Source organism: Balaenoptera physalus, assembly GCF_965194825.1.
Source record: "Balaenoptera physalus genome assembly, chromosome: 11".
NCBI classification, from domain to species: domain Eukaryota; kingdom Metazoa; phylum Chordata; class Mammalia; order Artiodactyla; family Balaenopteridae; genus Balaenoptera; species Balaenoptera physalus.
In genome coordinates, this window is record NC_138896.1 from 20473188 (window position 1) to 20500901 (window position 27714).

At 42.7% G+C, this 27714-nt stretch overlaps 2 protein-coding genes across 14 annotated transcripts in view; one reads left to right on the forward strand and one right to left on the reverse strand.

Annotated features, from left to right (window-relative positions):
• The window catches only part of LOC309637823 (cytidine monophosphate-N-acetylneuraminic acid hydroxylase), a 285683-nt gene extending 266324 nt beyond the window's left edge, over positions 1–19359 (reverse strand). For 4 of the 8 annotated variants that reach the window (XM_082413028.1, XM_082413032.1, XM_082413027.1 and 1 more), the window contains exon 1: positions 4843–19031. The gene's annotated coding sequence lies outside the window, so the exon portion shown is untranslated. Of the gene's footprint in view, positions 1–4842 lie in introns of all 8 variants that reach the window. The other 4 variants (XR_014250836.1, XM_082413029.1, XM_082413025.1 and 1 more) reach the window with 3 other exon arrangements.
• CARMIL1 (capping protein regulator and myosin 1 linker 1) overlaps positions 1–27714 on the forward strand; it is a 323524-nt gene that overhangs the window by 101645 nt on the left and 194165 nt on the right. For 5 of the 6 annotated variants that reach the window (XM_082413018.1, XM_082413015.1, XM_082413016.1 and 2 more), the window contains exons 3-4: positions 21829–21879; positions 26830–26889. In XM_082413018.1, the coding sequence (XP_082269144.1) occupies positions 21829–21879; positions 26830–26889 (111 nt within the window). The remainder of the gene's footprint in view (positions 1–21828; positions 21880–26829; positions 26890–27714) is intronic. The other variant, XM_082413017.1, reaches the window with a different exon arrangement.

A 27714-nucleotide genomic window follows, 5' to 3' on the forward strand; every position in this document is an offset into this window, starting at 1 on the left:
TATACTGTTTGAACCATGACTACTATTGTTATTATCATTAGACAGCTAATATTTATTGAATTGTTATTGTTGGCTGGGCCCTGTGCTGAAAAGCTTTTACATCCTCGCATCTAATCTTCACAACACTCACAGGAAGTGAATACTGTATTGTGTCCATGGACAGCTGAGGATGTGAGGTGTAGGGAGATTAGATAATTTGCCTAACACCACTAGTAAGCAGTAGAGCTGGCTCAGGCATATCCGTCTTGAGAAGCACTGTAGCAGCATCTAGAATTATGTCTGTGGGAATTGTGTGACATGCAGAATTCATGCTGTATGTCTGTGCAGCTTCCATTTCTGTTCTGTTCCTCTCTGTCTTTAGTTCTTCGCCTTAAAATCTACAGGTAAATCATGCTAATTTAGCAAAATCTGTGGTGAACCCACTTAGCATTTTCACTGAAAAGACCTAAAGACTGTAAGGTGAAGTCTCTGGAACCTGGTTCTTCCGGTGCCCGTTCTGATTGCATTAGCTTCTCTCTGTGTTAGACCAACACGCATCTTCCTGGAAGCTTTTCCTTCCTGCATATCTTTGGAAGAATTGGAATCAGTTTTCCTGCCACGAAGGTGTCTCAGGGTATCAAAAAGACATTTTAAGTATAACGATGGAATTTTGACTCATCGCCCTTTTTTCTAAAATGCTTTATGCAGATTATGTCCCTGCCCCTGGCTGTACTTAAATGGTTTTGGCCAAAATTTTTTTCAGGATTAAGATGGGGAACTTTTTGGACTCATATCTTGAAGCTCCTTTAAAAACTTTTAATTTGGGGAACAAAAAAAATCGCTTATGAAGGAAATGTGTTTTTTCCTAACAGTGGCTGTCAAAGTGATAAGCCAAGTGATGTCACACAGCTGGCAACCTTCTGGGCAGGAAACCTGTAGCAGAGCAGAATTGGCCTTACTCCGCTTTAGCATTTAAAATACCATCACCACCAGCGTGTTCATTGTCGTCGGAAACGTGTCTGAAGCCACTGTCCATATATAGCATTTTGCCTTATCACTACGGTGGGGCTGGGGGTGGGTGGGACGTTTGAATGTCTCTGCCCACTGAAAGGAAACATCAGTTCAGACTTGACCAGGCTGTGTTTTGAAAGACCAGGCTAACCAAAGCCATCCTGAGGTGGCCCTTCCAGATTCCAAGAAGCATAAATTCCAACATTTATGATATAGGTAGTTCTAATTTTATGCATTTCCTAGATATTGAATAGTACTTTTGGCTCTGTTTATAATGTATTTAGTATATTTATGCTTATTTCATAGGAACTAACACGTTCTTGAACAATTTTGAATGATTTTAATGGTTTGTATTTGCTTTATCTTTGCTTTTCTAACACTGTTGTGTCTCAGTTCAGATTTAAGAATGTTGTTCAGGGATACAGTCACCAATTTTAATATCCTTCCTGTGGGGGAAATTATACAAGTTACACATACAAACTGTATATATATATATAATTATGTTATATGTTATTGGTATGTGATATACATGTTATATGTTATATGTATAATATAACATATATAACATTGATTATCCTCTAACCTATAGTTTCTAGAAACATATTGGAGTTACAAAATAAGGATAGTCTTTTACCTGTTCTTCTTTTAACTATTTATGGGAGACACTGCACCCTATCAGTTATACGTAACATAGGAACGCAGCCTTGCTTGTTTGTAAAGTGAATAACATTTTGTTCTTTTGCAAGTATCACAGTGTTCCTGGGATTTAGTATGCTCATTCTCAAAATGAAGGAATTTAACTGACAGCTTCTGAGGTCAGCTCTAAACTGATTGAATTGCCCTGTTAATCTCTTGGGTCATGCAATTTAGTGATATAACTGGGGTTAGCCTGAGTGTTTCAAAAGCAAGATTAATGAAAGCTCATTCTCCAGCTGTCGGGTTAGGAGATTATTCAAGAATGTTGCCCTGTCATTTGAACCTGGGTTGCTGATGAATAAGCCAGCATCATTATCCTGAGGACCACCTCATTAATCGAGCCACAGCCTGACCGCTGCATCTTCTTCACCATCTAGTTATGGAGCCAGCATCTTGCATCAGGTGCGCTGCTGGGACCCGCGGAAGGTCTGACACCAGCCCTGTTCATCCAGACAGCATTTTCTAGACCCATGTCTCAGCTCACTTGAATTTGGTAACCAAGGATTTACATGTAGTTTTTTCCCCCCCCTCATTTTCAGCTGATTTCCCTTTTTATATCGTCCTAATTTCTGCTCTTTTCCAACAAAACTATAGATGTACACTGTATAACGGGCTGCCTTTAATCTTCTGCTTTGATTTTCTCAACTGAAAAATGGTGATACGAACTTCAGCCCTTTCATTCGTTTTGGGAAGAAAAATGAGATAACTGATGCCACAGAGTGCTTTGAATATAGAGCAGGAGGGAAGTTCAATTAAAATAAGAATCTTCTATCTTTATTTTTATGTGACATTTAAAATGTTAGCATCGAATACGCATCAGGGAGGGAAATCTCATTTTGAATGTCATTGATAGAATGATGGCCGAGAAGATATTAGAGTTGCGTGCAAAAACTAAGAAAATGTGTTTTAAAATGATTAGAACCAAGCCATCTACTGTTTCCTTTCAAATAGGAGAATTAGATGGTGACTGTAGGGTATAATAGAAAATAAGAATGCATACTTCAAGATTTTACAGACCTATTTCGTATATATCCTTTTAACTCAATTTCAAGGAAATAGTGTTATGTATAGTTCAGGAATGTTTCTCTGTGTGGTGAGATGTATGGTTCAGTCTGGTAGCAACTAGCCACAGGTAGCTATTTTAATTAAAATTAATTATAATTAGATGAAATTAAAATTTTAGTCCCATTAGTCACATTTTAAGTGCTTAGTAGCCACATGTGGAGAGTCACATTGGAGAGTCCAGATATAGAACATTTCCAGAAGGTTCTGTGAGACAGTACTGCTCTAGAGGAACTGGAAAAAGGCAAAAGAAAATTCCCTTCCTCTTCCTCCCCCCAGTTGCTTTTTAGAATTCAAATAGAATCTCTGGCCTTATATTATTAAATTTTAAATGTACATTTGAAATTATTAAGGGAAGCAAAAGGCGTTTGGGCAGAGAAGAACCACTCACTTCAAAACATCATTTGTTTCCCTACTGAGAACAAACATGCTTTTCAGAATAACACTTGGAAAATCTTGGAACCAGTTCTTTGCTCTCAAGTTGCACTTCTTCCATAATTATTTTCTTACTTAAGTAACATTACCCAGACCAATACAGTAGTCACTTAATCATGTACCATCTTCAGTTGTTATATAATTATTTCACGGGTATAAACCAACCTGTTGCCTTTAGCAAAATAACTAATATATTCCAAATCCACTCGATTCACAAATCCGTTTGGGCTCTGTCATCAAAGGATATCCACTTCTCCCCACTCCCACTGACCACTCTGGTCCCAGCCACCATCCTCTCTCTCGCAAGTTATTGCAGTTGCCTGCTGACTGGTTCCCTGCTTCTGTTCTTGCCCTCTCACCCACTTTCCAGTCTGTTCTCAACACGGCAGTCAGAGAGATCATTTTAAATGTCAGGTCACATCACTCTTGTGCTCAAAATCCCCCAGTGGCTTCCGCTTTTATTCCAAGTAAAAGCGAAAGTGTGGACAGTGGATTGTAGGGCCTCACGGGTCTCATAGCCCCCTCTGACCTCACCGGTTCTTATTCGCCTCAAGCCACAGTGAGCTCTTCTTTCTCCTCCAAGCACCACAGGCATATTCTTGCCTCAGGAATATGCTGTTTGCCTTCGCCACTTCCTCTGCCTGGACCACTCTTATCCAAGATGTCCACATGGCTCATTCCTTCACTTGTTTTAGACGTTTTTCAACATCTCTTCATAATGAGGTCTCACCAAACTATTTAAAAATGCCACCTACCCACCACCCCCTCTCCAGTGCCCACACAGCACTCACTCTTCCGTTTCCCTACTAGCTTTTTCTCCATAACGCTGGTCACCATCTGACATACCTTATTTTTACTTATTTATTTGTGTCTAGTCTGTCTCCTCTCAGTAGACTATAAGCTGCTTGAAGGCAGGGCTTTATGTCTTTTTATCCTTAATGTCTACAAGGTAGACAGCCATAATCGAATGAATGAATGAATGACTTACATATTTAATAACAATTATAAATAGTACAAAAAAGAATAAGATAGGTGCATTTAAAAGAGAATTCTACTTTTTTGGAACCAAAGAGTGCTAATTTAATGAGATTCATTTTAGCAAGAGAGAGAGAAACACAAAGACACCCCTTCCGGCATAATCCTGCCTCTACCCCGTTCCCTTCTGAGATGACTCTGGGGTCAGCCTCCACTTTTTGCGGGCTCTGCCAGAGGCCTCTGTCCCTCTCCCTCCTAGTCTTGAGGGGCTGCACAGAGGAGAGTTTGGACCAGGGCTCCAGGGGTTCTATGTGGACAACTTGGAAAAGCAAAAGAACTTGGGGCTCCAGTCTGGGCTGATTCTTGGGCTGATCCTTGCGGTCATGCCATTCAAAGAAGGCAGAAGAGGGATCCCCTCGGCTGTGGAGCTGCGCTGCACGGGTATGTGTGTGTTCTGAGGGAGCAGGGGCCTGGGGGAAGGGGCCAACCACAGTTTGCTGCCTTGGGAGGGGAGGTGATGAGCTATAGAAATAGAAATCTAGAAGCAGAGAGGCAGAGAGCTCCTGTCCCGCGCTGGGAAGTGGTCGATGCCAGACTGGGATACCCGGCCTGTTTCTGGCATAGCTGGGGAGAGGGGAACGCTTGGGAGTGGTCGGGAGCCAAAAAAATGAAGGGGTCACTTACAGTTTGCTGGTTCCTACCGAGGCAGGGAGGAGGAGGCATAGCCACACGGAGAACCCGTTGCTTATTTCTACATTAAAGGGCGGAGCAGCAACAGTGTTTGTGCTTGAGGGATGTCAGCTTTTCACTTCCTCCCATTGTGCAAAGGCTGGGTTTGGCTTAGAAAGCTCTGCCCCAAGTTTCACTTTATCTGGCAACTTTGAGCCATTGGGCACAATGTTCAGGTGGGGTTCTTTGAACAGGTGAGTGATGTTTCTGTGTTCCCAGAGCAAAACACTTCTCCACGTAGCAGATCTCATTTATCTGAAGTTTCCAGAAAGAAAAACATGCTCTATTTACAAAAATAGGTTTCCTGTCTTTGGCATGTCCTTTCATTATGCCTGCATTTTAAAGATAAGTTTCCTTCTGTTTAAATGGTCTATTAATTGTCAGTAAAATAACATGTGTTTTTTTCCTGTATTTTGTATGAAGTCTGTCCCATCAGTACCCTGACCCACCTTTTGTAAATTGTTTCGTTTTGTGGACTTAACTCTGTTGCTCTATTGGCACAATCAAGGGCAAAATCAAGGTCTAGAGAGCCTTCGGACACCTGAAATCATTTATTGGAGTGGATTTTGCTTTTCCTGCATCCATTGCTAGAAATGACATTCCCAGCCTGCGGGAGCTGCAGAAAACTAGAGTCTTTCTGTAGTGAATTTTTGAGTAAAGAAGTTCTTCGAACACAGTAGGCAAAAGGCAGGGATGTCAGCGTTTGGCATTTCTACACCTTTCCTCTGCTACGTTACCTTTTTCTTGTTCTATTTTTCTTTTTTTGGCAGGTGAGTTGAGGATTAGCTAGTAGATCTGTTTTAAGTGGGTCGAGGTGAGCTGCAAACAACAGATTTTCAGGTACTTCCCTTATAGGATATGACTATTAAATAGGAAGGATGTGTCTATTACGTGGTAGCTGTCAGGAATAAACAGGCATAACAGAATTTTTATAATTGGAGTCACAGACTGTAGCAACTCTTTACCTTCTGAACTCTTGAGTTTTTGCAGCTGGAAAGGGGGTGAGGAAGAGCAGTAAACTTTGACTGGGATGGATATGGTCCCTGCTCCCAGGTACCTTACAGTCTGGTGGGGCTGTTAGATGTTACATATACAATTCCACCAATAATTAAAAGGTATTACTAAGGAAATGTGCAAATACTGTGAGAATATATGATCGGGAGACCTGCTGTAGTCTGGATTTTCTTAGGGAAGTTCTTTAGGTTGGGATTTGAAGGATGAGCAGGTGTGAATCACGTGAAGGTAAAGAAAGCGGGAAGGAAGAGCAGTTGGAGCAGAGGGTGGGGCAGGAGCTGTCCCCTTGGGGGGACCAAGTTCCAGTGTGGCTGGAACTGGAGGCGGGGGTGGGGAGGAGAGGGAGGGAAAGGAGGCTGCAGGTGGAACCAGGGATCAGTGGAGTCATGCAGAGCCACTGGAGAGCTTAAGCAGAGAAGCGATAAGATAATGTTTGGGTTTCTAGAAGATCGCATCAAGATCCTATATGGGCAGCTGACTTGGTGAGGCAAGATGGGTCTGTGGGGAGGCTATGGCATGTGGTACAGGAGCAAGATGATGGTGGCTTGGAGTACAGTCATTGCACTGGAGCTGGAGAGAAGTGACTGGATTTAAGAGATGTGTAGATTGCACTGAACTTGGTGAATGACTGAGGTAGGGAGTGACATTGACAATGCCTGGATTTCTGGCTTGAGAAACTGTATGGATGGCCATGACTCATTACTGAGCTCAAACTCTTAGAGGAGGAGCAGATTCTGGAAGAAAGATCACATGCTGAGTTTAAGGTTCGGAGAGACATCCAAGTGGAGTTAGAGAGATCTGATGATCCAAGAATGATCTGGGCTGCACATGAACTTGGGATTCCTGTGAGATCCATCGAAGTCATGGGAGAGAATGGAAGGTAGCAGGGAGTGGGGGATGGATATGAACAGGGAGGTGGGTGGACAAACCTGTGGAAAAGAGAATTCCAAGCTTGAGGGGCTGTGCCAGTGCTAAGGAGAAATCTCATTCAGCTGTGCCCAGTGCTAAGGAGAAATCTTGTTAGGAAATGTTAAGAACTATACACGGGGCTCGGCACGGGGCTCGGCAACAAAGAGGTGATTGGGACCTCAGTGGAGCTGTGGGGACAGAAGCCAATTTTGAACAGTAGAGTGAATTTGAGGCAGAAAAATGAAGACATGAGGTGCAGATCCTTTTTTGAGAAGTTGGGCTCAGAGGAAGGAGGGAGTTAGATGGAGCTACAAGAGGGGTGAAGAATCCAGGATACAGATCTTGGGATCTCTCTATCTGGATATTTACATATGGAATGGAAGGCATAGTTAGTCACTTAAAGTTCCTGCAAAGGTGGGCAGGATATAATCCAGAGCCCAGGTGAGGGGGTGGGCATTTACCCCCAGCAGTTCAGAAGAAGAGGAAGATGAGAGGACAGATGTAGCCGCAGGGGCAGGCGGGTGTGGAGGGTTGGAGTGGGATGGTCAGCGGTACCATTCTGATGAAGTGTGTGTACTCAGTGGAGTAGGAGTGAAGTCGTCTTTCCAGATGCAGGAAGCGAAATCAGCTCGTGGGTTCGACCTGTTCTCCAGCTGCACTTGGCAGACGCCACTGCAAACCTGGAATAGGTGGCTGGGTGGGTTCATCCAGGGTTGAGGTTTTTCTCTGCGGGCGTAGTGAAAGGATAGGGAACACACAGGCCAAAGGTATTAACAGTGGAGGAATGATTTCAGTGGGGTTTTAGTGGGATGAAGATGGGCTGGGAGGATGCAGGATGGTCAGTGACCTGGTAGGGTCAGGGGGCAAGTAACAGAGTGGCAGACCCAGCTGAGTAGAGGAAAAGATGCACATGCTTCGCTAACTGTAATGTGTGTATAAATCACCTGGGGATCTTATTAAACTGCAGATTCTGATGCAGTAGGTCTGGGAGTGGGGCCTCAGATTCTGCATTTCTAACAAGCTCCTAAGTGATGCCAGCCCCTCTGGCCCATGGGTCACACTGAAGGAGAAATTAGAAGGTTGTGGTCAGAGAGTGGGATGCATGAATTAGGAATCATAGAGCAGATAGACAGCACGGCCCAGGGAATGACTAAGTGGACCAAAAGGTCAAAGAATGAGAAGGCCACCCGATCACTGAGTCTTGCCGATGCATGACAATGATGCTGACACTTACTGTTGGCAACACTGTTCTGAGCACCTTGTGTATATCCTCACAAGAGTCCCCAATGAGGTATGTATGATGACCCCTCATTTTACAGATGAGAAAGTGAGACACAGGGAGGCCATTCTCCACATCACCCACGCTTGTGAGTGGCAGAGTCAGGATTCAAACTGGGACAGTAGAACTCCAGTACATCTCCAGAGTCCAGTGCCCTTATGTGAATGGATGCATTACTGACCTCTGATCGCAGAAGTTGGAGAGGAGATGGTGTATAGAGATTTTTAGCCAGGTGTTAGCATCATCAGTGAGTAAAGTTAGGGTGTCTAAGAGAGTGCTAGGGTTTTTACAAGTTATCTCATTTAATCCTCACAACTGTCATATAGAGCTTATGCCATACCCATTTTACAGGTAAGAAAATTGAGACTCAGAGATTATATAATTTAAGTGGGGGAATTGGCAAGTGAATTCAAATTGGTCTGAGTCGAAAGCCCATTCTTTTTTTTTTTGAATTTTATTTATTTTTTTATACAGCAGGTTCTTATTATCTGTTTTATACATATTAGTGTATATGTGTCAATCCCAATCTCCCAATTCATCACACACACACCACCCCCCCCGCCCCCTGTCACTTTCCCCCCTTGGTGTCCATACGTTTGTTCTCTACATTTGTGTCTCTATTTCTGCCCTGCAGACTGGTTCATCTGTACCATTTTTCTAGGTTCCACATATATGCATTAATATACGATATTTATTTTTCTCTTTCTGACTTCACTCTGTATGAGTCTCTAGATCCATCCACATCTGTATAAATGACCCAATTTCGTTTCTTTTTCTGGTTGAGTAATATTCCATTGTATATATGTACCACATCTTCTTTATCCACTCACCTGTCGATGGGCATTTAGGTTGCTTCCATGACTTGGCTATTGTAAATAGTGCTGCAATGAACATTGGGGTGCATGTGTCTTTTTGAATTATGGTTTTCTCTGGGTATATGCCCAGTAGTAGGGTTGCTGGGTCATATGGTAATTCTGATTTTAGTTTTTTCAGGAACCTCCATATTTTTGTTTTTATTTCCATTTCTCTAGGAGGTGGGTCAAAAAAGATCTTGCTGTGATTTATGTCAAAGAGTGTTCTTCCTATGTTTTCCTCTAAGAGTTTTATAGTGTCTGGTCTTACATTTAGGTCTTGAATCCACTTTGAGTTTATTTTTGTGTATGGTGTTAGGGAGTGTTCTAATTTCATTCTTTTACATGTAGCTGTCCAGTTTTCCCAGCACCACTTATTGAAGAGACTGTCTTTTCTCCATTGTATATCCTTGCCTCCTTTGTCATAGATTAGTTGACCATAGGTGCGTGGGTTTATCTTTGGGCTTTCTATCTTGTTCCATTGATCTGTTTCTGTTTTTGTGCCAGTGCCATATTGTCTTGATTACTGTAGCTTTGTAGTATAGTCTGAAGTCAGGGAGTCTGATTCCTCCAGCTCCGTTTTTTTACCTCAAAACTGCTTTGGCTATTTGGGGTCTTTTCTGTCTCCATACAAATTTTAAGATTTTTTGTTCTAGTTCTGTAAAAAAAATGCCACTGGTAATTTGATAGGGATTGCATTGAATCTGTAGATTGCTTTGGGTAGTATAGTCATTTTCACAATATTGATTCTTCCCATCCAAGAACATGGTATATCTCTCCATCTGTGTCATCTTTGATTTCTTTCATCAGTGTCTTATAGTTTTCTGAGTACAGGTCTTTTACCTCCTTAGGTAGGTTTATTCCTAGGTATTTTATTCTTTTTGTTGCAATGGTGAATGGGATTGTTTCCTTAATTTCTCTTTCAGATTTTTCATCATTAGTGTATAGGAATGCAAGAGATTTCTGTGCATTAATTTTGTATCCTGCAACTTTACCAAATTCATTGATTAGCTCTAGTAGTTTTCTGGTGGCATCTTTTTTTTTTTCTTTTTAACATCTTTATTGGAGTATAATTGCTTTACAATGGTGTATTAGTTTCTGCTTTATAACCAAGTGAATCGGCTATACATATACATATATCCCCATATCTCCTTCCTCTTGTGTCTCCCTCCCACCCCTCTAGGTGGTCACAAAGCACAGAGCTGATCTCTCTGTGCTATGTGGCTGCTTCCCGCTAGCTATCTATTTTACATTTGGTAGAGTATGTATGTCCATGCCTCTGGTGGCTTCTTTAAGATTCTCTATGTATAGTATCATGTCATCTGCAAACAGTGACAGTTTTACTTCTTCTTTTCCAGTTTGTATTCCTTTTATTTCTTTTTCTTCTCTGATTGCTGTGGCTAGGACTTCCAAAACTATGTCGAATAATAGTGATGAGACTGGACATCCTTGTCTTTTTCCTGATCTAAGAGGAAATGCTTTCTGTTTTTCACCATTGAGAATGATGTTTGCTCTGGGTTTGTCGTATATGGCCTTTATTATACACACAGAGGTAGGTCCCCTCTGTACCCACTTTCTGGAGCGCTCTTATCATAAATGGGTGTTGAATTTTGTCAAAAGCTTTTTCTGCATCTATTGAGATGATCATATGGTTTTTCTTCCTCAGTTTGTTAATATGGTGTATCACATTGATTGATTTGTGTATTTTGAAGAGTCCATGCATCCCTGGGATAAATCCCACTCGATCATGGTGTATGATCCTTTTAATGTGTTGTTGGATTCTGTTTGCTAGCATTTTGTTGAGGATTTTTGCGTCTATATTCATCAATGATATTGGTCTGTAATTTTCTTTTTTTGTAGTACCTTTGTCTGGTTTTGGTATCAGGGTGATGGTGGCCTCATAGAATGAGTTTGGGAGTGCTCCTTCCCCTGCAATTTTTTGGAAGAGTTTGAGAAGGATGAGTGTTAGCTCTTCTCTAAATGTTTGATAGAATTCACCTGTGAAGCCATCTGGTCCTGGACTTTTGTTTGTTGGAAGATATTTAATCACAGTTTCAATTACATTACTTGTGATTGGTCTGTTCATATTTTCTATTTCTTCCTGTTCAGTCTTGGAAGGTTATACCTTTCTAAGAATTCATCCATTTCTTCCAGGTTGTCCATTTTATTGGCATAGAGTTGCTTGTAGTAGTCTCTTATGATGTAAAGCCCATTCTTTCTCTATATCAGGTTTCACTACATCCCCACCCAGACATGAAAATTCTTTTCTAATTCTCAGATAGGCTGTAGTTACCATGGGAATAATCTCCCCCTGCACTGACTCAAGCTACATCCTGGAGATGATGTGTCAAGAACGGGATTCAGGGCGGGAGACAGGGCATCTGGGATTGTCTCTGTCCCTAACTAACAAGTTTGTACACGTCTCTGTAGGTCTCAGTTTTTTATCCCTGTAAGATCACTTTCAGAGCTGTATTCTTTGAGGCCAGTTATAATGACTTCTTTTATATTAATGTGTGCTATAGGCTTAGCACTTGATAGGTAATCTCCAACTCTTACACAAGGACAAATACTGTCTCCAAGTCAGAGGTGTGGATACTGCAGCCTGGAGATTTAAAGGAACTTACCTATGACCAGTCTGCTCACAAAATGCCAAAGCCTGGATTTTGTTGTCTCCAAAGCTCATGTTCTTGCCATCCTACCACGCTGCCTCAACCTTCTCATAACCTCATGGCGGATCATGCTTATAGGTGCAGATGGTGCCATAAACCAGTTTTTATCAAACTCTCAAAATCTGGACCCACAGAAGAAATGCATTTTATGTTGATTTTGAGTAACACCTCCCCATGTGTGCACACAATCGTGCGCACACACACACACATGCATGTGTGCCATGAGCACACTGATATCTCTGAAACAGAAGTTTCATGAAACAATGCTCTGGTTTCTATTTGCAATGCATTTGATTTTCTTTTCACTTCCAGTTCAGTCTATTTTATTAATATGCTTGTTAAACTCTCCTGAATTGATTTAACCAGCCACCAATGGGCTGCAGCCCTCAGTTTGAAAATTATGTGCATACCCGGATTTCTCAGTATAATCACTCCAAATCTTTTTTCTCCTCCTCTCCCTGTTTATCGTGGAATGTAATGAAGAATATCTCTCAATCTGATTATTTATGTAACAGTATTAAATCTAAGCCAATTCCCCCTACCATGTGCCACCCACACTTCTGCAGAGTGGAGGAATATTTCATAAATTTGCTCTGAGAGCAGGAAAGAAAATGTGAACTTTTTTTCATTTGATGAAAATGGTAATTAACAAAAGGTGAAGAATAAGGAAGTGACATTTGTGCCTCCTTGGCTTGAGAAGATGGGGATCTAAGGGCCCCCCTTGTAGGCTGACAAGTTGAAATAGTGTACGTTGGGGAGGGACCACAGCATGAGAATTCTGATAAAAGATGAGTGAAACTTACTTCATGTTCCAGCTCTGCCGTATAGCTGGTTAACTAATATTACCACTGAACTTGTCCAAGGACATGTGTTTATTGGACTCCTTTATGTGCCAGGTCTCGTTCTGTGTACCTATGTTATCTCAGTAGGCGTACTGTCTCCATGTTTTTACAGGTGGGGTGATTAAGGCATGGAGAAGCTAAGTAACCTGCCCCAGGTCACACAGCTAGTAGTGAGTGATCCAGCGGGGGTTCATACCCAGGCTTTCTGCCTCTGGAGCCCGTGGTATTTGTCATTACGCCGTAACCGTTACGTGTCTTTCCTTTCAAGTAATTCTCTGTGGTCTTTATTGGGTGCCATGCCCAGGATGGGGTTCTCGCTTCTGGGTTTTGAATCTTGAGAGGAATCATACATGGAAGAAAAGTGGCTGGAGTCCATTCACTCCATCAGGGCAGCCAGAAGGGACTCCCCACTAGTTCTTGCTTCTCAAATCTGTAGAGTTGATTTGGTTTCTGTCCCTCTTGAGCTCTGGTTTTTAATGAAAAACATTTTTTTTCTTTTTTTATTATGAGAGCTACCCATTTCCTTTAAAAAATTTATTTGTGCTTAAGTTCCATTGTTTGGAAAAAATAATTAAAAAAAGCAAGCCCTGATAAATGCAGACAATTGTTTGACCCTTCCTGGTCTGTTTCCTCATCTATAAAATAAAGGAATTAGATACGCCTATCTCCAGATTGCTTTTAACTTTGTGATTTTTCGCTGGAGTTAGGTTCTGGTGACTCATGACTTGTTCAAGGAGAGACTGGCTGGCCCTGTGTTAGGGAAGCAGGAGAAGTTTTGTTAACTGGCTTAATGTGACCTTTCCATTCATGTTGTATTTTTCTGTATTCTTTGAATGACTGTGATTCTACTGTTGGTGAATTCATTTAAACCATAAATATGACTGATGACTAGCAGACGTCCCTTTCCAAGCGTGCCCCATGCAGACCCATGAGACCCCAACGCTGAGAGGTCTGGGCAGAAACTCTGCCCCATGTAAGTGCCTTAACCTGACCTTCCTGGACCTGTGGGGCTGGTTCTACGCATTGCGCTCATCTTTACTCTTAGCCTAAGAGGTGGTCCCATTCCAGGGATTATGGTCACGCCATTATTCTGCCTTTAAAAATATGTTATCGTCATAGAATCAGTGCAGCTGGTTCCAGAATTTTGTTTTGGCCGGTGCTTTGAAAAGAAGATCTGAAATGTTAGTGACATCAAGAAGAATTGATGTTGTTTGGAAGTAGCCACATGTTCATCCGTGGGGGAAAATTAGAAACATTTGTTTTCTCTCACGCTTTGATAAAACCTTACAATTTGCAATAAAAGGACTGCAGGAAGGATGAAGCGATTGTGTCTGACAAGCTGTATGTAAACATTCCATTTCTGCTTAATGGCATAAATAACCAGGTGAAAAGACATGGACTTACACAGGTGTTAGAGTACAAAGACTTCCCCCGAAACTAGATATCAGAAGACAAAAACCAAACTCCAGTGACTTCCTTGCCCCCCCTATTGAGGGAGCATCTGTCCTTCCGGGGAGCAGGGGCCCAAGAAGGAATTGATTCCTCTCAACAAATATTTACTGGCGATTTGCCATTCTTGGCAGTCCATGCGAAGCAAAGAGAAGAGGGGTCCTAGAACTGGGACAGTTCCACAGTGGGCCTACGTCATGACCCAGAGTGTAGCAAGAGATAAGTTAGACACCTATTCCAGCCCCCTTATTTTACACTTGGGTGAATTGAGGTCCACAGAGAGAGTAACTTGTTCAGAGTCAGGTCACTTGGCCAGCTTGAGGCCAAACCCAGGCTAAATCCAATAACTCTGTTCTTAGTGTAATACTATAATAGACATGTATAATATTATTATAATATTGTAATATAAATAATAACAAACACTAGCACTTTCCACATGCTGGCACTTTCTGTATGTTCTTCTCAGCACTTTACATATGTTCACTTATTGACACACATTAACTTATTTAACCCTCATGGCTCCATGAGGTGTACCTTGTTGCTCCCATTTTACAGAAGAGGAAACTGAGCCACTGAGAAGATTAAGTAGTTTGCCCCAAGTCACACAGATAGTAAATGGTGAAGCTTGGAAGCCCAGGCAACCCGACCCCAGAGTTTGTCCTCGAAACCACTATGCAAGGGGTCAGCAAACCTTTACTTTCTGTAAAGGACCAGATAGTAAATATTTTTGGCTTTCTGAGGCATAAAAATCCCTGTTGCATCTGCTCAGCTCTGCCTTCATAGTGTGAAAGCAGCTGGAGATGATCCATTAACCATGGTTGGGGCTGTGTCCCAGTAAAACTTTATTTATAAAAAACAGGTGGGGCTGGATTTGCAGTTTTCAGGACCTGCGCTGGACTGTGCTGCCTCCTAGTGTGGTGATCCAGTTTTATAAGGGATTTGGGGCTAGAAATTGCACTAAAACGATGTGTTGTTTTGTATTCCTTTTGGGTGAAGTGTCCTGCTTTGGCCAGAGAGGGTGAAGGTCATCAGAGCTGTGTGCAGTGGGTTGTTACGAGGCTCAGAGCCAGAGGGGCTTTTTATTCTTGCTCAACTTTCTGGGTGACCTTGCACAAGTCCCTTAGCATCTGTCACTCATAACTCTCCATAGTGGCACTAACAGTCCTCGCCACCTGCCCTTCTCCCTCCCCAAAGCTTTGTGTCTTGGATTAATGAGGTCTGGGGGTTTGGAAGAGGGGAAACGTATTAAATGGCACTCATCATTTAGTTTGCTTGCAAATTAGAGAGCATTTGGGTGGTATAAGACCATTGGTCGAATGTTTGCCACGAAGAGCCCAGTTTTACAGGAAAGGCGTTTTTGGTAATGTGCAGAAGAGAATGTGGATTTAGGGGCCATGAATTTACGGATTGCCTGTGCGGCGGTAGGCTTTAGGTAATGGAGTCCTATAAGAGGGTGAAAGAGATACTTTTGTTTTTAGTAAGTGTGCCATGAGAGGGTTCCATGGCCGACCTCGTTTTGTATCATTTCCATAAGGAAATTTAGGCTTCTCTGCTAAGCTATGAGTCTTAACAGTAGGGAGGATTTTTATAAATGTTTCCAAGTGAAATTTTGGAGTTAAAAGTTGAACCAAGAAGCCTCAAAGGGAACCAGGCTGCTGCTTGCATTTCAATGAAAGGGAGAGGAAATTCATTATAGAGGTTGAAAATGTGGTTTGCATGCTAAGACTCTTCTGGAAGAATGGGCCTCGCAGAGGAGGTGGGAGGGAAGTTCTAGCTTGCCCTTTGTGGTTAAGGTTCTTGGCTCAGCACATATACTCCTTCTAATGCCCTCTACCCCCCTCCCCAACCCCCGTTTTTTTAACTCTGCAAGGAAGTTCTTCTCCTTCAAGGTTAAAGGTATATATATTGAACTGAAAATGCCAGTCTAGGAGATGTCTCAGAATCATTGTTTCTGTTTTGCTGTTGTTTGTTTTGTTCTGTTGACAAAAACCATTATTTAAAAATTCAGTAGATGTTAATCTTACTTTGGGAATCTAAATTTAAGATTCTCTCACACCAATTATTTTGATATATCCAGCAGAGACGTCTGGGTGCTGGGCTAGGGCTTTATCTACGTTTGTATTTTACTTAAGACAACAGTATTAGATTAGTCCTGCAGAGCAGTATTATTCTTGTTCTACAGGTGAGCAAACTGAGAAGTTAACTAACTCTGTCAGCGTTAAACAGCTAGAAAGCGGCAGAGCCAGAATTGGAATCTGTCTTCCTGATTCCAAAACCCCGACAAGTAGGGCAACCAAGCGTCCCAGTTTCCGGGAGGCAGGATTCTCAGAGCTAAAACTGGAAATGAAGATGTGGTCACCCTGCAAGGAAGATGCTTGCTATCCCTCGCACCAAGGTAGTGCACACAACCAGGAAACACTTCCCGATAAATCAAAGAGGCGTTTTCCTGCGCGATTTCCCCCCTCACCTGCTAGAAGCCATGTGTGTGTGTGTAAGACCTCCAAGGCCACAAATCCTAGGGCATCTTGGCCCCAAACAGGAAAGCTAGGAGATTGAGTTCTTTGGGATTCCCAGCATGAATGTGGCCCCATTTATTGGCCCAGTTTGGGTTGATAAAACAAAAAGCACAATTCTTGGAATGGTAGCATTCATAGTTTTGCACACTTGCTTCAAAACATTGCTACGCTCTTGTGCTCACAATGGGGCATGGTGTTGGGTCAGCATTGGAGAATTTCATCCCTTCGGCTCCATCCCCTTCAAGGCTTTCTAAGAACAGTCCTCATGCCTCTGGGGATCTGAGCTGATCACCAGAAATGGGGACCAGCCAGCACAAAGCTTCTACCTTCAAAGCCTGGGTGTGTCTCTTTTCAAACAGATGATTTTGGCCTGTGTCCAACTTCTGAAGGACACTGTGTACTTACGCGGCCTTTAAAATATTTCTAAAGAAAGGGAGTTGGCATGCAGGGCCACAGATTGTGAGCGCTGTTGTTGCCAGAGTGAAAGCAGAAGTGATCATTAGAACCTCATGTATCTACATACGGTCAAGGGATTGCTCTGTACTCGAAAGGTGAATCCTTGTGAACAGCCTAGGCTTTTTTCCTCTCTTTTAAAAAATATATTGAGCCAGTTAATACCTTGTCAGTGGCCCCTAGAAACCCCCTGGTGACTTTCCAGGAGAGGGCAGATCAAGAGAAGCCAAGATGCCTTGGCTGCTTGTGGGAGACGTTATTCTCCAAAACGTGACACTTGTAAACGGGCGGAAAGGCCAGCCTGCGCCTCGTGCTGGTGATTACTGCCGTGTGTCAGTTATGTGGGTGCCTGTTTTGAGATTAGTTTTTGGTAACTAGATTCACACAGGGGACCTTGTAATCACTTAATTACTGATGTGCTCATTGTATAATAATGTCAAAAGGTGTCTTGTCATTTTTATTTCATGGTTTTTTCAAGTTTCTCTGTGACTATGTTCCAAATGAAATACTCTTTGAGAACGCAGTATTTCTTCTGTGATGGGTGCCTGTTGTTTTGCAATGGGCATAAATAAGATACAAGCTCTCAGTGATTAGCAGAGAGAAAGTGCTGGGAAGCGGGGGCAGAGTGAAGGGGGTGGGGAGCCAGAAGAGGGAAAAGAGAATGAGAAGATGGGTTGGGGCATGGGGGGATAGCGGAGGCCATAGCAGAGAGAAGGGATTGGAGGGAGGGGTGGGGAACAGGCAAGGAGAGACACAGATAAGCTGAGAGATACACAGGTAGAATCAAGTAGACAGATCCAAAGAGAGACTCACAGAGATTAACCCATGATCAGAGAGAGACGGAGACAGACAGATAGACACTGGTCTGGACAGACAGTAGAGACTGGTCCTTGTTCTTATGATATGCAAATATCCATCATCTTATTGATGACGCTTTTACCCGTTTGCTTCTTTCTGGCTTTAACGCTCTATGACTCATCTGTGTTTGCATGTGTGCAGACTATTGAGGAAGCTGGTTCTTGGACAGGTGAGATTTGAGAGCCCTTATAAGTAATTAGCACAATCTCTGGGGCCAGACCATCTGGGTTCAAATCCCAGCTCTGCCACCTACTTGCTAGGGCAAGTTATATACTCTCTGTGTGTCTCAGTTTCTTCTTCTTAAAATGAGGTTAATTATAGTATCTAGCCCATAGGCTGCTGTGAGGATTAAAGGAGATGATGTATGCAAACCTATGAGAACATGGTACCCAACATGTATTGGCTGGTATTACAACTGTGCTTGTAAAATGATGCTGGATGTTGTAGGACCAGTTTTCCTTTGAGGGAATGTTCACAGAGCTAAACATATTTTTCTGACTACTGAGAGGCTGTGTGTTCCTGTCTGGGGCTTTTGGCATTGACCCTTATTGCTATATGAGGAGAGAGTGAAAAGGTAACACACTGGGAATAAGGAGTTGCCTCTGATAGTCCAGCTCTGCCCCAAACTATCTACGAGATGAGTGTCTTTGGATCTGCTCTCAGATTATAAACTCTAAGGGGGTCTTTCACTAGGTGATTGATATTGAGTCCTTTCTGGCATGTGAGTTTTATGATTTGACTCTTATTTTACCTCTATGCAAAGGTTTTGTGGACTTAAGATTCTTGAAAAATCAGGGATTGATCATACAAGTACCCCTGGAAGAAAGAAACGTGTGTGCTGCATTGTACCATTGACCCTTGAACAACATGAGTTTGAACTGCATAGATCCACTTTTATGCAGATATTTTTCAGTAGTAAAGACTGTAGTACTTACTAGATGGTCTGTGGTTGGTTGAATCCTCAGATGTGGCCGAACTGTGGGTGTGGAGGGCCCACTCTAAGTTATATGCAGACTAAGCCCCAAGTTGGTCAAGGGTCAACCATAGGTAAAGAGGTGAGGAGTCTGGCTTCCTGTAGCCATGCTGGTCATCACGACTGTCAGCATTATTTCCTTCTTTTTCTTTTTTCCTTTTCCCCTGGAGGAGGAGCAGTGTTTGAAAGGGTACCACATCAAGATGTGCCGTGGAATGGAATATTATTCAGCGGTAAAACAGAATGAAATTGGCAGCAATGTGGATAGGCCTAGAGAATATTATGCTTAGTGAAATAAGTCAGACAGAGAAAGACAAATGCTGAATGATATCACTTAGATGTGGAATCTAAAAAGTAATACAAATGAATGTATATGCAAAACAGAAACCAATTCACAGATATAGAAAGCAACCTTGTGGTTACCGAAGAGGAGAGGGAAGTGGGGAGGGACAAATTAGGGGTATGGGATTAGCAGATACAAATTACTGTACATAAAATAGATAAGCAAAAAGTATATACTGTATAGTACAGGGAGTTATACTCACTGTCTTGTGATAATCTATAATGGAGTATAATCTGCAAAAATACTGAATCACTATGCTGCACACCTGAAACTAACACAATATTGTGAATCAACTAAACTTCAATTAAAAAAAATGTGCTGTGGGACAAGGTCTTAGTTCAGAGAAGGCAAAGTTTTCATCCTTTAAGATGAGTCCTGATCTTGTAATTTAGTCACAGATAACGTGTTTGCCAGACCTAAGCAAAGGAGAACACCGGCCACAGCTGTCTCTGGCCCCCTTTTATCTCCCTTTCTATTACTGTCAGGCCTCTTCTGACTGTCTGATGTTCACCACTGAACCCTGTGTCTCTCACGCAACAAAACTGCCTCTTGCCTTTTCCCCAAAGGCAGCCAAACTCTATTTCCCTGGGTACTGCTCTCTTAGTCAAGGCTTGGCTAGTGCAGATGACTTGAAAAATATAGCTCTCCAGGCCATTCTTGGATTTGAAAAGAGAATCTTTTAAACTACTGGAATGTTGAGGAAGATACTGTTTGAGCTGGGAGCTTTGTGAATCCCTTCCCAGTCACAGGTAGCCCTGGGCTCTCACCCTTCTACCCCAAATCTAACTGAACTGCCAGGGGCTAGAGACCAGGAGGCAAGATTGGGTTAGAATGTGTAAAGGTAGCCTAATGGTGAAGAGCATAGGCTTTGGAGTTGACAGACGTGAACCCTACTCCTGCCCTTGGGTTATATCACAGAATCTGTTTCTTTGTCTGTAAAATGGGGGTAATAATGATAGAGAATATGGTTGTTGGGAAGACTAAATGAATCAGTGTATCCAAGGATGTTTGCCCATTTATGGCACATAGGGAACACTTGATAAATGGTAGCTACTACTCAGGGCTGGCTTCATGGGCATGTGACCTGTACAGGCGCACAGGGCACTGCTCTCAAAAGGGCCCTACGCTTGGGTAAATGCTTTCTGTCACTGTCTTTAAAATTCTTCATAATTTTTGAACAAAGGGCCCTGCAGTTTATGTAGCCGATCCTGCTACTCCTGGGCTACAGTTGACCTCCACTCACTCATCTGACCCCACTTCTTACACGCCTCTCCCCTTTCTATTGCTTGGTGCTTTCCCCCGTCTCTGAAGGGCCTGAGTAAAAAAAGTAAGGATCATTCCTTTGGGAAAGGAACTGTGGTTCATGGCCTAAGAATATTCAAATATAGATGTCTTTTGTTGGCTCCACTTTTAGAAGTCACTTATTAATGGTCTTTTAGAGCACATCACCTCTAAAGTCAAGTAGCAAAAATGAACCCAGGTGGAGAAGGATCCCGTGAATAGCTGTGATTGAAGGCATCTGGGTGGAACATCTTCAATGGGCCGTGCGCCTCCCTCCCTGCCTTCCCCTTGCTCATTATCAGACTCTCCCAGCCAGTGTTGGGCTACCTCTCTTTATCATCTGTCTCATAAAGGGTCCTGACTTGAGTTATTCCCAATAGCGGTGAACTCTGATTATTCAAAGAAGAATTATCTAGAAAATATACCGTTTCTGTTTAGAGTTGGGAGCCTAAAGGAGGCACAGAGCAGGCTCCAGGCACACCCATGGACTCTCCTTCTGTGTGTGAATGAACAGGGTGGGCCCTGGCTTGAATTGGATAAATCCTGTAGCAACTTGGGCCTCAGTGTCCTTGACTTACGATTTCTCAAGTTTTGTTCAAATCTAGCATTCTTAGACTAGCACATACGTATCATTCGCTAAATATCAACTTAGTGACAAGCAAGTTGTTTGGAAAATCAAAGACAGGTCTCCAATCAGAACTTGAGAAGTGTTGGAGTCTGCTTTCTTTATTGCAAAGGCCCCCGAGGCCTGCCCGAACCTCCGGGTTGCAGAGTGGCCCGTTCAGACATTAAGGTTGGTAGACTGGGATCTCTGCTCCAGGTGTGAACTAGGAGTTTAGACTACTTCCAGCCCCTTTGTATTCACAAGGGCCCCTGCTGGGCAAGAGGTGCCTATAGGCCTATGGGACCCCCATGGGCTATCTGTATGTTCTTAGCTGAGAACTGGAATTGATAAATGTTCTCTCTAGGACTGAGAGAGGCATAGCTGAGCAGCAAAGTCGGGGTTGACTTCTTGGGAGAATAGCCTGTTTTGCTGCCTGTGCGTTATGTAAATGTTATCAGTTAGTGGACAGAGAACAGGAGGCAAGAGGGCAAACGTGGGTGGCGGTTGTAATTTGGAAAGTGTGAATGAGTACTTGGCTTCTTCATTAAGTTTGCTGTTGATATAGTGAGGCTCCTGCTATGGATAAGATATCTGTATTTTAATATCTCAGACACCTGTCTTGCTTACTCAACTGGAGTAATCGGTGGCTCCTTTGGGCTGCTGACTGTTTGCTCGTCTTGAGATTTTGCAGGTGATTTGTTCGATACGGCCCTTCGTACAGTGATTCTTAGAGTACAGCTAATCCTACAAGGCCAACAAGCTGTCCCAGGTCACTTCTTCTTACATGTCAGGAACCAAGCCTCTCGAGGCTTCAGTATCATTAAAGGCCTGCGGGTCACACCGAAGCCCACCAGCTCACTTTTCGGTACTTATACTGATGCGGCTGCTTCTGTCTTACAGGTGCTTACGTCATGCCGAGCCTTCCTTGTCACAGCACGAGTCCCCACCAAGGTAAGTGTTGATGAGTTTCCTCCTTCCAACACACACACACACACACACACACACACACACACACACCCCACAAAACGCACTCGCTTCTCAATTGTGTAGACTTATGATTTAGGCCAATGTGTCCAGAGTTCTCTTTGCACATATTTTCCTTCCTTCTCCCCGAAAGCACCTAAATGTTTCCTCCTTTGTTCCCGCTCTGTGTTAAAGGCATCCCAAGAAAAGTGGCGAAGCATTTCATGCTCCATATCCCCGAGGCTTGTGGATTTCAGTTATTTTTCTCTATCAACTGGGGCAGGGTTTACACTTTCTTCAAGTCTAGTTCTTATTTCTTTGGGTCCAGTAATGGCCCATTTTTCTAAGGCTTTGACACGTGGGAAATAACCTTCATAACTCTACAGAGTGCATTACCGGGAACATAGCCACCTAGCCCTCTTTCGTGGGCAGACTCTGGTGTTGCCTATAAAAAATAACACGGTGCCACTTGGTTCTTTAAAAGATCTAACATTTTCCATAAGATGTCCTTCGTTATAGGGTGCAAATTAACATTTGAACTGATAGCTCGTGAATTAGGCATCATAATTGCTTCTTTTATTTTCTTGATGGTAACAAAAAGGGTGTTGACTGATTTTATAGGATATGAACTCACCTGCCCACAAACCCAGGAAAATGGGGAAGGTTTGGGAGACGCTTTCAGCCTTGCTCCTGTGTTTGCGCTGCAGTGTTATTTGCTCATTTTCTCAGTCCTTTCTTGCTTCTTAAAATTCAACATTTAGCCACTGTCTTGTGAATACCTACTTACGCGCTGGACACGGTGCTGTAATGCAGTGGACCTGGTAGGACTGACAAACTAATGATTTGCATGATTTTTGTTGAACTTTGAGAAGGTACCAACCCACTGTTTGCTAGTCAAAGGCCATGGGTACCTGCTGCCTTTTTTCTTTCTGATCATACAAATGCTAAATTTTATAAAGTTTCTCCGAGGAATGAGACTTTATATTATCCCACCGCTTTTGATAATATAAAGTGAGTCTTTATGTTTATAATGTGTTATAAGTGAAATCAGTCATTATATAAATGATGTTGGACTAAATTACCTATATGCTAAAGTACCTGAAGGCAGGATGTAAGGAAGTGTTAACCATTATCCCACTGGTGAAAAATTAATTGCGGAAGGAAATTTTATGGGCTTGAGAAAATAGTCAAGCAGCCTATTGAATAGAAGGCTCCTGAAAGATATGTTTACCCTAATTAAAAATGTTTTGACACAGCAGAAGGTGTATTACCTCTTGGGAAGTCATCTGCCTCCCTTCTGTTGCCCCCTCCTTGCTCTGCCCCTGAGGCAAGGCCCAGCTTCATCCCAAGATGTATATAACATCTCACGTCGGCCTGGCTAGGGTGATTTGGACATTGGTTCTGATTTCTGATATTGTCAGCATCACAAATAAAGGCAGATCTTCTTCCAAAGTGACCTGCCTGTAGAAGGCTGGTTTTTGTGTCACAGTGCACCTTGGCTAAGAAGCAGAACAGGTGTCAATGACATTTTTCTGGGGAAATAATTATATTCGGAACAGTGGTGTACAACAGCCCCAATTTTCACATAGGTTTCTTCTCTTTTCTTTGGGGGCTGATTAATTAAACATTTTCTTCTTTTGTCCTTTTATTGTTAAATGTACCACATACGCAGTCAAATGCACAAAATAGAAATGTATATCACCGTGATTAATTGCAAAGCAGATACCTCTGCAGCCACACGCAGATGAAGAAATAGAACTTTGCCATTCCCTCCAGAAGGGGGGATGAGGCGGGCGGGTGATTGTCAAATCAGGGAAGGGTCTACAGAGAAGCTGGGCTGGAGGACCAGCCTGCGTCAACCAGGCAGATAAAGGGGTCTCCCACTGGTCAGAGGTTTAGCAGTTTGCAAGAGCACAGTGTGTTTGGGGAGCTGAGATGTGGGCCCAGGACTGAGTAGGAGGCTGTGGAGGGAGGGAAATGGGTCAGAAAGATGGGCAATCGTGACATGGGTTGCTGCGTGTGGAACAGTTGGAGTTCCTGAAGGAGCATCACATAATCACATTTAGATTCGCTCTGTTGCCTGTTGGGTGGGGACTGTCTTGCTGAGGGTAGAGGTGGGCCTTGGATGATTCCTTCCTCTTATCTAACTGATCACTTGTATCTGTGGTTCTCTCTTCAAGATGTCCTCAGGTCTTCCTGCAGCCTGCCTGTGTCTCAGCTTCCTAACTAGTACCCCTGCCCCCTCCTGCCCAGTGACATTCTTTAAACTGTCTTCCGGGTGGGCTGGAGTCAGGAGGTTCAGTGGTGGGAGCTGAGAGCAAAGGCCTGTTAAAAAGAGCCATGGGTGAGATTAGAGAGAATGGCTTGAACCTTGCTGTGATGTCGGTCAGTGTGTCTCCATGACTCCCCTCCTCACCATTGATAAGAACCAGGGCTCCGATGAATCGCATACTCAGCCTGTCCCCCCTTACTCATCCCTGAAACTGCAGGGTCTACTTCTCGTTTCTGTCTTGCCCTTGTTCTTTGAATGCCTCTATGCCTTTGCAAATTTTTTTTCTTCTGCCTGGATTTCTCTTTTCACTCCTTCTTTGTTGGACACGCTTGAAGTCATTCTTCAGGGCCTGGCTGGAATGTCTCAGTGCTTTCCCGGTTCCCTGGCACTTTGCTTATTCCAGGAACATCACTGAGGTGCAGCAGAAGCATCTTAACTGACCTCCAGCTAACCTCCCCCAGCCAAATTGACCAAAGCTGCCCATGCTAGTCCTGATATACTGACTGATGCCAGCTGCATCTTCATAGCCGCTGGGTTATAAGAGAGTGTAGCTGTTTACACCTGTTCCCACCAGTTGTATGAGATGCCCACCAAGGGTCAGTGGTTTGCTTCCAAACCTATTCATAGCAGTTATAATTACAGTAGTAAATTTTTAAAAAGATATTTTACATATCAATGAAATTGGCTGCAAAAGGAGAGAGTGTCTGTGAAATATTGAATGTTGGTAAAATAATTCACTTTAAAAAATTACTGTCTTGTTAAGGACCGGACAACTGTTAAAGGCTGAGGGGTTGGGGAACATAATAATCTAGAGAACTTATGCCCTCACACTGCTTTCCCAGTGTCTCCAAGCTCTCACTCCATTTTAAAGAGCTTCAGTTGGAAGTTGTGTGCCCTGCATTTACGGGTGTGGTCCACAGAGGAAATGCCACTGGAGGGCCAGACAATGGGACTTGACTCAAAGAAGAAAATTTGGCACTATGTCCAAGGCTAGCAGATGAAAATATGTTTATAAGTTTTAATTTGAAATAAATGAAGGTAGAGAGGTACTGTTTTTAGAAAATGATTCCCTGCTTGAAATGACTTTTCAAAATCCACCAAGTATAGATCTTGATAATGATAAGTAAGAAGACGTCCACTCTAATGGAATGTTTAAAATGTGCCCTAGATGCTGCATGTAACCATGGGAGGATAAGATGAATGTCTCATTCCTCTTTCCAGTCCTGGCACACAGTAGGCCTTCCATAAATTCTGCTGGTTGGCTGTGTGAATGACGAAAGAATGAATTATCTTTCTGCCTCCAGCCCTCATCACCATACTGGGGATTCAGGGGTTCTCTGTTCTAAAATTTATCTGACCAAACGTGTGAAGGTACAACATAGCACCAGCAGGCAGAACTAAGGGTCCTATGGGTTTGGTTCTGAATGGGTTCTTTTTCCATTACATTGCTAGTTTTTTTTTTTTTTAAATAAATTTATTTATTTTATTTATTCATTTTTGGCTGCGTTGGGCCTTCGGTGCTGCGCATGGGCTTTCTCTAGTTGCGGCGAGCGGGCTTCTCATTGCGTTGGCTTCTCTTGTTGCAGAGCACACGCTCTAGGCGCGTGGGCTTCAGTAGTTGTGGCACGTGGGCTCAGTAGTTGTGGCTCGCGGGCTCTAGAGCACAGGCTCAGTAGTTGCAGCGCACGGGCTTAGTTGCTCCGTGGCACGTGGGATCTTCCTGGACCAGGGCTCGAACCCGTGTCCCTTGCATTGGCAGGCGGATTCTTAACCACTGCGCCACCAGGGAAGTCCCCACATTTCTAGTTTTAAGGCGAGAGGGTAAAATAAACTGATCCAACTCAGGTTTTCATTGTCTTTAGTACCAGGCCCTGTGACTGTTTGTACTGAGATGAGAGACTGAAAACCTGGGAGAAAGATTAGTGGCTATTTTCCAGGAGAAATAGGCGAAGAGTGTGAGACTAGAGGTATTTTGAAGAAAAAGAAATGCTGATTACAGGAGAAGTGAGGAAGGGGCACTTGTTATTAAAATGCAAAGGAAATAAATCATCATTTATGTATATGCACAGAGAGAGAGAGAAGACTTTTATTTAACTATGTGTGTTTCATTGAAACACAGATTAAAATTCCTAAATATTATATTCTTTTAAATCCATTCAAAATATGAACTTTAATGAAAGACAGTGGAAGGAATGATGACTCCAGTAAGTGGTCAGAGGGCAACCCGAAGAGGTCAGGGTTTAGAGAGAAGGGAAGACAAACATTGTCTCTATCCTGATCTGATTTGCTGAAGCAACATCTTGAAATAAGAGGAAAAAAAAGTCTATTTAGATGGCTCCCTTCATATATTCATTTCTCAGTAAATAAATACTGGAGTAGAAGTACAGAAACTTTCCATTGGGTTTGTCCTTGGATGAAATTTAAAAAGTCAGACTTGGAGTTTCCTTTCAGCCCTTTGGGGAAATGAATAATGCTTTTCCTGAAATATGATAGATCAAGGTCATGTCGTATTGAATATATGGAGATATTAAACCAGGCTACCTTCAGAAGATGCCCAGTGTTTTGTTTGCACTGGACTGTTTCTAATTGTAGCATTTTTACTTTGAATTATAGGTTTTAAAACCCTCATTACAGGTCTTTATTTCCCCCTCCTCCCTCAATTGCAGCTCGAGGTAACCTTCAGCTACCTGGAGATCCACGGTGTCCTGTGCAGCAAGCCAACTCAGGTGGGTGTGAATAACCTGTTTGTCATTACTGCAAGGTCAGAACCTTTCTTGAGTTTCTGAAACCAGCTCATACCTTCTATTTGGTTCACTGTTGAAAGTTTCTTGAGATAATGTGGAAAAACAAGATAAGGGAAAATGGAAGTTTCTGCCTGAGAGACTGAACAGGGGCTAGGCGGGAGGGTGTCGGGAATTTGTGATAAGGGAAACACGTTCTCCATAACTCAATTTGAAAAGAACTAATTAGCTCTTACGTTACCTGGCCATGTAAACATGAGAGTACTGTTCCTTAGAGATGTTGTACAAGTTACAGCACTAAAATTTCATAGCTATTCTACAGTACTCTGTAAGATCTTTCTGGGAATAGAGTGATAAGTGAATCTTTTGGTATTAATAAAATGTAGATTTTTAACAACAGCTTTATTGAACTATCAGTAACAGGCAGCCAACTGAAGTGTACAGTTTGATAAGTTTTGACATGTAGACCCATGAAACCATTACCACAGTCAAGGTGCTGAACATATTCATCACCTCAGGGTTTTCTCAGGCATCTTAGTAAACGTTCCTTCTTGCCCCTCCTCATTCGTTATCATCTACAGGCATCTACTCTCAGCCACTATAGATTAGTTTGCATTTTCTAAAAATTCATATGAATGGAATCATACAGTGTGTGTACTCTTGATTGTCTGCCTTCTTTTAGCCAGTGTAATTATTTTGAGACTGATTAATTTTGTTGCATGTCTCAATAGCTCATTCCTTTTTATTGCTGAGTAGTGTTCCATTGTATGACTATATCACAGTTTGTTTATCCATCACCCACTGATGGAC